The sequence below is a fragment of the Benincasa hispida genome, chromosome 6, assembly GCF_009727055.1.
Source record: "Benincasa hispida cultivar B227 chromosome 6, ASM972705v1, whole genome shotgun sequence".
In the NCBI taxonomy this organism is placed as follows: Eukaryota; Viridiplantae; Streptophyta; class Magnoliopsida; order Cucurbitales; family Cucurbitaceae; genus Benincasa; species Benincasa hispida.
Window position 1 is genome coordinate 45,081,049 of NC_052354.1, and position 12,321 is coordinate 45,093,369.

A 12,321-nucleotide genomic window follows, 5' to 3' on the forward strand; every position below is an offset into this window, starting at 1 on the left:
AAAATAAACTAGAGATTCAATTTTTTAGAAAATATCTTAACCTAATCCGTTATGAACTTATTGAATTGAATTTTTTTAAAGGTTTAAAAAGTGTTTTTGAGTGGAGAAATGCTTTTGAACATTTAAAGAGTAGAAGTGCTAGAAAATGAATGAAGAAAAGTTACCCATGAATTATACTATGTGGTCACCACTAGGCTAAAATTCAATGTATTTTGAGTATCTTTGCAGCAAAAGTATGTGGGTGCATTAATCATAGAGAACCCATTAAGTTAATGCTATTCTAAGTTTGTCCAAATATGAATCATATTTTATGGAATTTAATGCCAATAAAAACCATTTTTGTAGGGGGGAAAAAAAAGAAAAGATTTATGGAAAGGCCCAATAAAAGGTCCCACTTATGGTTGTGTTTAAAGCAAGGAATCTAAACAATTGAATCAACTATAAGCTATGAGACTTTGGGATAATTTAATCATTTTGCTATTATTTTATGCACATTTTAAATGAGGAAAAAAATAACCTTTTTTATTTTTTTAAGAATATAATTTATCTCATATTTGCTGGTCAACAACTATCTGCATTTGGTGGTAAGATTAGGAACCACTCAAGTCAATGCTGATATAGTAATTATCAAGTTGATTTTTTTTTTTCAAAATATTGGCAAGATTATTCATAAAATACCATATTAACAAATAACAATGTGTTTATGTATATAATACAAAACAAAAAATAGAAACTATAAGGTTTTACAACATTAATATGTATAACGACTTAAAAACATTCTCTCAATTCAATCGACCTTCGAAAAATGAATTAGAGAGTTAATATTAACCCACTAATATAAACTATTTCAATGATTCACTTAGAAATGTAGAAATATAAACTATTTCAATGATTCACTTAGAAATGTAGAAATATAGGTTAATGACTGGAAAAATATTCTCTCAATTCAATCTAAGAAACGTTTCGAAAAATGAATTAGAAAGTAATATATAAAAAAAACTTCAATCACTCCTTCCAAAAATGTAGGTTAGGAGATGATATAGTCTCGATCATGATATAAAATATCGATGTCAACGAAAATATCGATATATTAATTTTACAAAAAAATCAATGGAAAGATCAATAAAATGTCGATTTCGATGGATATTTCTAAGAAATTATAAAAATAAATTTAAATTAGTAAATATACATTTTATGACTTTTAAACTAGTTAACATGCACATCATTTATTATTATATTTACACCAATGACGTTTTGTTGCTTATTTTTTATGTTTTATGGATCTTTCTACGATATAATGAAAATATCGATTCACCCCTCGTATCGATGTTGAACCCATATGGATATGTAAAAATATCAATGAAAAAACCTGACATGTCGACAGAAATTTAATACTATAACCTTAGTCATTCCTCTCAAAATTGCCACAAACAAACGAGATTTCACCATACACTACATTGAAAAGTATAATGACACACAAACATGAACGCAACTAAAAGGTTATTGGCATATTCTCCTCCTTTAGGTCATCAAATCTTCGTACCTCATATTTATTGTATAAAAGAATATAAAGTAACACATTTCATAAGCGAAGACTTTGTCGATATATTTAAAATCTCTAGACATTTTATAAAACATACTCTAATTTTCACAATTTTGAGTTTATTATACATTTAAACAAAATGCACCAATTCTCTCAAATCAAAAGATAAAATAGGGATAAAGAATTAAAAAAAAAAAAATTGATTCAATAATTTATTTAAATGGGTACCATATGAGTGGCTTCAAGCATCAAAGTATATGATTATAAAACAAATGTGCTATCTCCAAAATTTTAAAGCTAAATCATAAATAGTGCTTCTCAAATTTTGGGTTGTTTGAGGCCCAATATGAGATGGTATATTCTCACATCCTATATCATCTCAGTGTTTAGAGGCCAATTATCCTATCTCACCGATTTTAATTGTTTGTGGATCTATTTTTGAGACGTGTTTCGTATCTCACCGTCATTTTCCTTCCGTGTATCGTATATCATTTCAGTGCTTGAACATATTCTATCAGAACTCTCCAAACATCAGAACTCTCACATCTTATATCATCTCAGCGCCCCAAACAGCCCCTTCGAGTTGTAGTAATGTTGACTAGTCTTAGATTCAATAATTTTATGTTACAAAAACTCATTTTCATGTATAAAGATAAGTTAATTTTTCTTTTTTTTTTTTAAATGAAGATGATTCTAACTCCTTATTTATTAAAATTTAATAATAATTCTATAAAGAGGATGTCAATAATAGTCCCCTTGTGAAAAGAGCTTAGTACATTTATTTATTTGTTTTTATTTTTATTTTTTCGGAATGAGTGCCTAGTACTAGTTAAAATATTAATTAGGGTGTGTTTGGTGTGTGATAAAAATAGAAAGTTGAGTTGAGTTGATAATTATTATCTGAAGAGTTAAATTATCTGGGAAGTTAAATTGTTTGTTTGTTTGCAGGAGTTGAGTTGAGTTGACAGCTTTTTTGTGAATGAGATTAGTTCTATTTTTTTCTGTTTGTTTTTTATTTCATTCTTTTATTTTTAGTTTTATGTTTTGCTATTATTGATTGATTTTCAAATATACACGAATTTTCTCAAATCATTTATGACATAAACGGGACAATCACAATTTTTTTCTCAATTTGTAGAACATAATAGATTATTTTTCATATATTCTTTTTAAAAACTGTAATAATTCTAATTTTCTTCAATCGGTAAAACATACCAACAAAATATATTTCATATTGCTGCTCAATTAATTGGTATATAATATATTGTATGTATATATTGAATCTTGCTAACTTAAATTTATTATTTTACATATCATACAGTTTATTTTTATATAATATGGATAGTATATTTGGAATTGAAATTGTACATAGGATAATTACCTTTCATTTGATTATGATGGTGAGAATGTGATGTAGTACACTAAAATTTTTCATAAGATCACAAAAATAATATGAACCATCCGAACATATGACCGTTTCCAAAAAAAATTCACAAAATATATGTTCTTTTCGATACTTATAATATCCGTGTCATAAATCAAACACAAAAATTACATGTAATGACGTATGCAAAAGTTATCATTCTTTTCGACATGATAGTTCATTGTCCATTTGCTGTTATCCAAAAGAACTATAAACAAAATATAGGGGTGTGGTCAGTCTACATGTTTCTTCCTAGTAGACAGAGGCAGTACCTCTTCCGTGCGTGTTCTGGTATTGCAAAGAAGCAATTTGTCTTCTGAATGTCTGTGACAATGAGGTCAATTAGGGTGACCTGATCATCCTCATTCAGGCCATCAATGTTGTATATGGCATTTACTACTTCCTTCAGACGTCCGAACTCCAGCTCATACTTCTTCTTTTGCCACGATGCAATTCTACCCGTGTGTGTGCTCTGCATTTCAACAGTCGATCTCATGATGTCGATCATTTCAGCTTGGAATGATGGCCTCTTCCTCTTACTGCCTCGAGATGACTCGGTCAAGTACACTCGCTCTACTGTGTATGAATCCTCTGCTGGCTCTTTATCTATTTCATCTTGATTTAATGGTGATTCCATCTGGCGAACCTCAGGTGTGTGACAGTCCTGTGATCCAAGTCGAATCTCATCTTCAAACTCTCTGAGTGCATTCATCGCCATCACGTATGGGTCATCACTTGATTGCCCTATTGCTACGGTGGAGAGGTCATCGTAATGTGGGAATGGTTTGTTCCACATCCCCTTCGCATTGGGATGACTCTGCATTGATACACATACACATTACTAATATTTGAACCAACAAAAATGACAGTAGAATGAATTTGAACATATAAGATAAGATCGGTCCTTGGAAGAATCCAACAAAAACAATGAACCAAATCATCATATCAAATTTTTGTAAAACTAAAAAGTAAGCTATGAACTGGAAAAAAATATTTATGTAATATAACACAAAAACTCTATTAAATTAGCTACCAAATTTGAAATGAAAATCAGATTAGGATGAGCGAGATCCTCCTCATGAGCGAGATCAAGTATTTCTTTAACAAACTGTCTTCCTAGCGATGCTCAACTTACCAGCGAGATTCAACCCACATTTCTAGCGAGATTCCCTTATAGAGCGAGATTCTCATCACAAAATTAACGAGATTTCCTTCTAAAGCGAGATCCTCATCACAAAATTAGCGAGATTTCACTTGTCGAGGGTTGAAGTTTTGACTTATGTATGTCGAAACTTCAATCTTCGACAACCCTTTATACATATTATTTCCAAATTTTTCTTTGTTTGTCGAGTTCTCAACGTTCAATTAATGTTCAACCTATGTATGTTGAAACTTCAACCTTCGACAACCCTAATATACATATTGTTTCCAAGTTTTTCTTTATTTGTTGAGTTCTCGACGTTCGACCTCTACATTAATCGAATTCTCAACCCTCGACTTCTAGCCAAACAACAATATTTCTCTAATAAGTTTCAAAACAACCTTATTTCCCTAATAAGTTTTGAAAACACCATATTAATATAAAAGGTCCTAGTTTTGAGGGGATAAAAAAGGAGAGTTTTGAGTGGGTAAAAAAGGAATTTTAATAATATATGTGTTTAACAAACATGAGTAATAAATACCCACCCAACTCAATAACTCATACCCATTTATCAAACACCTCCTTAAGGATTTTAGTTTATTACTCCTGTTGAAGACACAAAATCCTACCCAATCAACTTTACCATATTAATCATTTTTATCATACCAAATACCACTACTTTATAGATTAGTTTATTATGTTTTTTTTTTTTTTTTTATTCATTGAAGTTTCAAAAATCTCTTTAGATTAATGAATAGTGGAAGAAAGAGACGAGGGGAAAAAACCCAATACCACCAACCATTTAACAAACGAAGGTCATAAATTAGAAAATGAATATTAACTCACTACCACCCAACTATTTAACTAATAAGAATACTTGCTACCACCCAATAGGAATAAGTCAAAAGTGGGTTTAATGATATTAACATACACTCTGATCAAAGAGATCGGAGGTTGAATCTCCCACTCCACCATTGTCTTACTAAAAAAAATATAAGAATAAGGAGCAAAATAATTATTTTGGAGAAGTTTATAGAGAGAATATTATTATGATCCTTATAATTCAAAATATACAAAATGAAGCTGAAAATTAATTCATAGTTCTTATTTTTAATTAAAAAATGGTCACTTCCATATATAAATTGACAATAGGTGGAGCAACGGATTCCAACCTCATCTCAAAGTCGATATCACAAACTTTACACTAGTTAAACTATACTCATTTTGGTTATTTAGTCACTTATATAAAGTTTAGAAATATGTTCACATTAGGTCTTTTCTTTTGCAAAGAAGTTGTTATTCTCATTTAACCAATTTTGATAAAATAATAACTTCTTCAACAAATTGACCCGTAGGGTCCAAAAAAATTATTTGTTAAAATGAGTAAAGAAGTCTTAAACATCAAATTTATATTGACATGGCGAAAAATAGAGAGAGGATCAACATCAATAAGTACTCATAAAGTCATAAGAAACAAAAAGATGATTGACAGCAATGTAGACACCTATATATCATAGATTGCAAAATGGAGCATATGATTTGTCCAAGGCCATTTTAAACTCTGGACCCCAACTAGATTGTGATGCAACAGCAAATCTTAAGTACCAATGAAAATTGCAAATCCTACACATTCACATAAAGACTTTTGAGTTGAGGATGGTCCAGTAGAAGAGTAGAAAGGACCATTCAACTATCCTCCAGCATGTGGCAGTGCACTAAAACAACATACATCATAGGGTAACTGAGACCTTTCCAAGGACCCTACTACCTAGGAGTCAATATACTAATCTTAGAACTCAAGGACACATTTAACTTCGTTGCGTGAGTAAGATATGTCAACATGCCATATTATGATCCCAAAAACAGAATAATTGGATACTTTACAGTGAAGATAAGCAGCTGGGTTGGCTTAAGAAGGCAGAGTTTGAAGGTGAAGTGCTTCTTCTCATTAAAGAAACGTCTGTCATTGTTTAAGGAAGTACTTTGAACGCAAGCTGTCGAGCATTTCTGCGTACTCAATTGGAACAGCCTCATCACAAAATACTTCATCCCAAATCTTGAGGAGATCTGTTTCACAAAGCACTAAAATTAGTGCAAATCAACGAAACATTTCGCCATGATAAGCCCTCAGATCTCTGATATTATTTGGGGGTAACTACGTGGATATACCTTTCAGTTCCTAACAAAATCTACGGTCTTGGACCTCAAAGTCTATGGGCCGAAATGTCAGGAAGCTCTATAACATTCAAGTTTCTATATAAATTTATCCAATAAAATATAAATTAGAGCATTTTGCATTCACCTCTTCACAGTGAATATTTTTCATGCTTACCGTCTTCACCCTATATTGAAGATTGGTTTTAAATATAAAGATACAGGCTAGAATTCAGACATGTCATTACTTATTCAAGACCAGCATACAGCTGATAACAAAACAATAGGGGGTAATCATAATTCACAGCTCAAACATGAATCGATATGCCTGCATAGCCCATATTCAGCCTGAAGCATCGCGGTGCCACACAGGATATTGTTTTTCTTTTTATTGTTTGAGAAAAATTATTATGAAAAGAAAAGAAAGAGAAAGAAAGGAGCAAACGCAAAAGGAAGGAGTCCACCCACGGAGCCATAAAGAATACAAAAAACCTAGCAAAATTGACATATATCAGAGAAAGAGGAGTAATAAAATGACCAGAAGGCTTCAGAGTGAACGCCTATGTTGTTTAAGGACATAGTGAGATACACCGGATCAATCTTAACCAATTTTTTTTACCTAACAAATTTGCTTGCAAACGTAGATGCTAAACTTTCAACCAAGAAGGTTAGAAATATGGGAAAAAAGTAAATACCAAACGAAGGTTACCAATCAAGAAGAGGTAAAGAGGGAAGGGTTTCTACAACTTACCAAACTTTTCAGAGGATGGAAGACACATCATGAGTATGCTGAATCTTGGGACCTTGGCTAAATTTTCCAAAAAACTGATAGCCAAAGCCGGTTCTTCACTGCAAATTGGTAGCCAGTATGGTCTGTTAACCGTTGATGTTTTAAATCATATTCTAACTGTTCCTCGGGACAAGTTTGAAAATTTCAACTTACGTGAAAAACATAGCCACACACTTGACGATGTCTACTAAAATTGGAGCTGTTAATGCATTTTTGAATATCTGGGGCAACTTGGCTGGAGCAATGGCCTAATAAGGAAAACAATTACGTTAAAAAATAATAATAAAGAAGAAATAAAAACAGATAATAATAAATAAAGGGGGGCGGGCGGGGGGGGAGCGGTGGTTGTCATAATTAACTTGCCCAATATGTGTGCTCAAACGGATTTCCCAACACACTTATTTACTGCTATCAAAGTGGAATTCTTTGCTGCCAGTGTCATGCCAACATGCAGAGTGCTCGCCGCCACAAAAGTGAGAAGTCTTTTTCTAATACCCAGATATATCGGCTATTTGAATATTCAACAGGAAGAAAACGCAGAGACACCTATATCATATGTTATATCAGGTAGTCAAAACTAGCGTGTAAATTAATACACTCGGCAAGTGGCTCCAGGGCTCCATTGGGAAACAAATTGATGATATGATGAATAAAAATCAAACAATTGACTGACTGACAAACAGCCTTTCAGATGGCAGCACGCTTCTAATATTTATCAAACAATTTTTATATATATGCAACTAGTCTACAAATGTTCATATTATCTTGGATAGCCAAATGAACACAACACCAAGGACAGCATAGTCTGTCTATATTAGATTAGATACCTTTAAAAGACGAGCCTGCAGTCCACGATCACCAGAGAATCCTCGCCAAGAAACCTCAAATTGATAGGCAGTCGTTGGCGCTATAATGTTTTTTGCAGCTTCAACCATGCTTCTAGAAGCTGCTAAAGAAGCAAATTCCTGCACTGACGGCTTCAGTTCCTGCTTTCTTGGAACACAATCTCTCTGTAAAACATTGGCAGGAGCGGAATAGGTGTGAAAACAAAAGAATTTAGACATCATTGTGTCAAAAACAAACCATAGCAAAGTTACATAGGGATTAGGAATAGGCTATGGCATCCAAACGACCGTGAGCTGACAACATGGTTCACAAATTGGTAAAGGGTGAGAGAAAAGGTTAAGTAGAAGCCTTTTACCTTCCCATCCACTCACACTATGATTTAAAGTCCTTTAGGAACATTAGGACGTTGAATGGACGAGCTTCAATTTGACTAGTCAATAATCATGAAGGTAATCTATTGTCTCTGAATCTTCCTTGAATAAGGCTTGAGCTTGTCAGTGAGAGATCACCTTCAAAATAATCCCTCAAAAGAAAGTTGACAGAGAGCACTCTTATTCCTAGCCCTCATTCCAAACTAAACATACAGTTGGCATTGAAGCTCATTTTGCACATAACTTGTGAGAAAATTGGTTATATAATATATCTGGCCTGCATCAGTCAATTTCAGAGCTAGAAGTCTCCTATTCAGTCAATTGTTATGTTACACCCGAACTTGTGAGAGAATTGGTTATATAATATATCTGGCCTGCATCAGTGAATTTCAGAGCTAGAAGTCTCCTATTCAGTCAATTGTTATGTTACACTCGAGAGAGCTCTTTTCAAACTACCAAACGAGGGGCTTACTTAAGTCACCCTTTGATAATCGACCCAAGCCTCTTCGATGACTCAAATTCCATATCCTAGCATGCCTTGATTATTATAGATTTTTTTTTTCTTTTTTCTTTCATTGAAAAAAAAATGTGAATCAGAATGTGAACTCTTATGATAATGAACTTCTCATCAAATATCACAGATTTCTTAAAAAGATCAATATAAGCATTAGGACTTCAGAACTTCTTCTACCCTTTTCTTTTTTTCTTAGTATAGAACGATTAAAGGAAGAGTTATAGAATGAGCTGCACAAAGCACAGGATGTGATAGGAACAGCCCAAATAGAAAAATAAGCAAATTTCTATTTGATTTCAATGGTGTTTTTTAGATGGATCCTGCAATGGTTTGCAAACAAGAAACCGATGGTGCAATCTTATTGCGTTTCTTTGGAACAAAATATGGTATATACTTAACTAACATAAAAATGGGAAAGAATCAAACGGCAGTGTACAAGGCAGGAAAAAGAGTTCAAACAGATATTTAGAGACCTCCAATTCCCCCGCATATGAACTTGAGTCTTTGTGAAAACCATTAGTTGCTACTTTTTTGTAAGCGATTTCAGCTCCTGTGCTTCTGTCCTCGTTTTCTTCTAAATACGCTGATGTCTTGGCGGCATTTTCCCCACCATTTTCCTAAGAACAGAGTCAAAAGCCTCAAACATCATATGGCTGATACCAAGCTTCAGAATAAGAATTATCATCTTTAGATTCATTGCCAAGGGGTGGGGGCGTTGCTCCATCATATTTGGTCAAATTTGAGGAAAGAAAATTAACACAAATACAGAAAAGGACACCACAGTCAAGATATGAGCAGTATAAGTGATTTATCAGCAAATTTTCTCTCCGTGAGAATTTCAACAAAGTAATACACTACACTACACCGCAGTCCTAGAAAAAGACAAATAGGACGACGGGGTTATAAAGTAGCAATATATTAGTTTATTATAGCAAAATATAGTTTCTAAAAAGCTTAAGAAACAAGATAGAGCGAGAAATCTGTTGAATAAATTATTAAAAATATAGGCCAGTTGGATCTTCACTGAAAAGTTACATGATAATCATTTGTTTCTGTTGCTTTTTTTTCAAAAAATAAATCCGTGAGTGTTTTGCTCCATTTAGATGCACCTCAACTATTCTCTACATTTTTTAAAAAAGAAAATTCAGGATACCATGGGCAATAACGAATTAGAAACCTTTACATCAACACGTTCTCGAGCTGCCGATAATCCTGTCCTTGGTGTGCTGCTAGAGACAGGAGGGATGTCCTTGATTTTTGCTTCAGAGTCAGATTTTCTAACTGTCTCCTTATCTTTTGTGGAGCTTCTCGAAGCACCAGATGCCTTCTCAAGAATTGCCTACGAGATGGATAACATGTACAAGAAAAATTAAAGAAATCATCTTGTCAACATAACTCATCTGAAAAATCATAACTCCCTCTCCCACATTCACCAGTACATAGTTCAAGAGAGGCCCAGTATTTAAAAAAATCATCTGAAATACTAATGTTGCAAAACTTACTTTCCCAACAAAAGCTCTGAGCTCAGCATGTTGCTTCTTGATCTCCTGGTTGTGAGGCTCCAATCTCTGGGCAAAATCAGCATCTGCAATCAGTCAAATACATCAGTCAAATAAAAAGCATAGAAAGATCCACATGCAATTAAAATGCTTATTTTTTTACCCTCCAAGGCTTCTTTAGCCTTCCCAAGTTCCTTTCTAGCTGTTGCTCGGCGTGAGTATGCTTTAATATATCGATCATCTAAATTTAAGGCCTCTGTACAGTCATCCTCAGCCTCCTGATATCTGACTCAATGGAGGTGGAAACAAGAGGATAACAAAGAAACAAACAATTTAACACATTTAACAGTCATAGACTCATAGCTTGTCATATTAAGAGCACTATTTTATTGGCAAAACAGATTATAGCAGAAAAAAACAACTTGAAAACATAGGTGTATTATTTTGTTTCCAAGAAATGTAAGCTATAGACAGCCAAAAAGCAAAGACCCATTTTCAAGGAACATCAAAAGCAGATCCATACCTATGCATCTAAATGAAGAAAGCTTAGAATCTATGGGCTGAAACTTACCTTCTGATTTTTAGGTAGGCCATAGCCCTATTTGCAAAGGCTACAGCTGTTGGGGACAAAGCAATACTTCTTGAATAGCAGTCAATAGCTTCTTTAAACTTCTTTTGCTTAAAATACTCATTGCCCTGGAATACAAAGATATATCATACACACTGTGCAGTCAAGGGTCAAGTTCATTCATGGTTTACACCAATTATATCTCCATCATAAAAACATGAACAAAAGAATATAACCTACCTGTTCTTTCTCTGAAGCGGCATCAACAAAACTCTGATCAGTCTGAAAATTTCTTGATAGACGGTTAACAGCATCATAGTGCTTCAAGTAATCAGCTGCTGAAGCTTTTTCTGTCTGCCTTCTACCCTGGTTGGCTATGACATCACTTAAGGTGACCCTCGAATAATCCATAACAGTACTAATATTATTTCTCAGAAAATGTAACAAAACTATTCTCGAGAGCATCTCTACCAAGCATGAAGCCAATTTCATGAAGAGATAATTAAAATTATTATCTACATATGCACACTTGTAACAAAATTTAAACATCTTAAAGAATAAGCAGCTAAATCTAAAAATTATAACTTAACAAGATGTACCAAAACACTAGAACTGAGCACCAGGTTTTTCTTCAAAACGTAAACCAATATAAATATTAACATCCGAGATAGCAGTTTCTTGTTTTTGAAAATGTGCAGTTCACTATGCAGCTGAAAATTTGATAAGAGTAATACCTCCTTTTCTTTACTAATGGCCTGTGGCTTCAGTTTCTTGTCTTTTCCCTTAAAGGAGAGTTCCCAATCCTGCAAGTCATTCAAAAATCCCTGGAAATCCTGGAGAAAAAGAATGCGCCCAAAACACATACAACTCAATAAGAAAAGCCAACAAAAGCAACCGTGCATTTAACTTAACACACCAAGAACGACAATTCCTAATCCCTATTTCAATATATTCAGATCATTAATCACTCCAATGCAAGTGAACAGAACTGCACATAATCAAACCCCACAGAATCCCGATGTTCAACAAACCACGTGGTAATAGCCAAGGCAGTTGCATACTTAGCGAGTCCGCCTCGTTTCCACAGACAATGAATTATGCAGCAATTGGAAACTCAACTCAAAGCTACAAGTGCTATAACCAATTGGAAAAAAACTTCATTCTCCTCGTTTTAAAAGCAAAAAAGATAAAAAAAAAGGAAATAGAGCGTTTAATCTCTGAACTTCAGCAGATTGAGAAAAATGGCAATACCATAGGCTGATCGCGCCCGTGCTTGCCGGAGGAATCGGCCATGGAAGAGCAGAAAAAAAAAAGCAGAGTGAAGATAAAGAAAGAGAAAATGGAAAATTGTAGCAGCTGGTAATCGAAAGAGCTTCTCGAAGCGTCCACCAAAGCCTTGGAGTCGGAGCCGTTCGCCGGTCGGAGTTTTCGCCGTGGATTCTGAAATCTGTAGAATCCTAACCGATTGGGCC

General features: G+C 33.9%; 1 protein-coding gene across 4 annotated transcripts; it reads right to left on the bottom strand.

The window, feature by feature from the left end:
* Positions 1 to 5,592: 5,592 nt before the first annotated feature.
* Positions 5,593 to 12,321, bottom strand: LOC120080157 (RNA polymerase II-associated protein 3). 4 transcript variants are annotated; one of them, XM_039034728.1, is made up of 12 exons: positions 12,101 to 12,321; positions 11,584 to 11,652; positions 11,090 to 11,215; positions 10,853 to 10,977; positions 10,445 to 10,566; positions 10,285 to 10,367; positions 9,936 to 10,121; positions 9,256 to 9,399; positions 7,879 to 8,061; positions 7,205 to 7,299; positions 7,013 to 7,110; positions 5,593 to 6,174 (listed from the first exon to the last, which is right to left on the bottom strand). In XM_039034728.1, the coding sequence occupies exons 1-12, from the start codon at positions 12,140 to 12,142 to the stop codon at positions 6,071 to 6,073; spliced, it is 1,377 nt and encodes a 458-aa protein (XP_038890656.1). In that variant the 5' UTR covers positions 12,143 to 12,321; the 3' UTR covers positions 5,593 to 6,070. The 4 variants fall into 4 exon arrangements, with proteins under 4 accessions (XP_038890656.1, XP_038890653.1, XP_038890655.1 ...); XM_039034725.1 differs by having other exon boundaries at positions 11,584 to 11,682; XM_039034727.1 differs by having other exon boundaries at positions 9,966 to 10,121; positions 11,584 to 11,682; positions 12,101 to 12,319.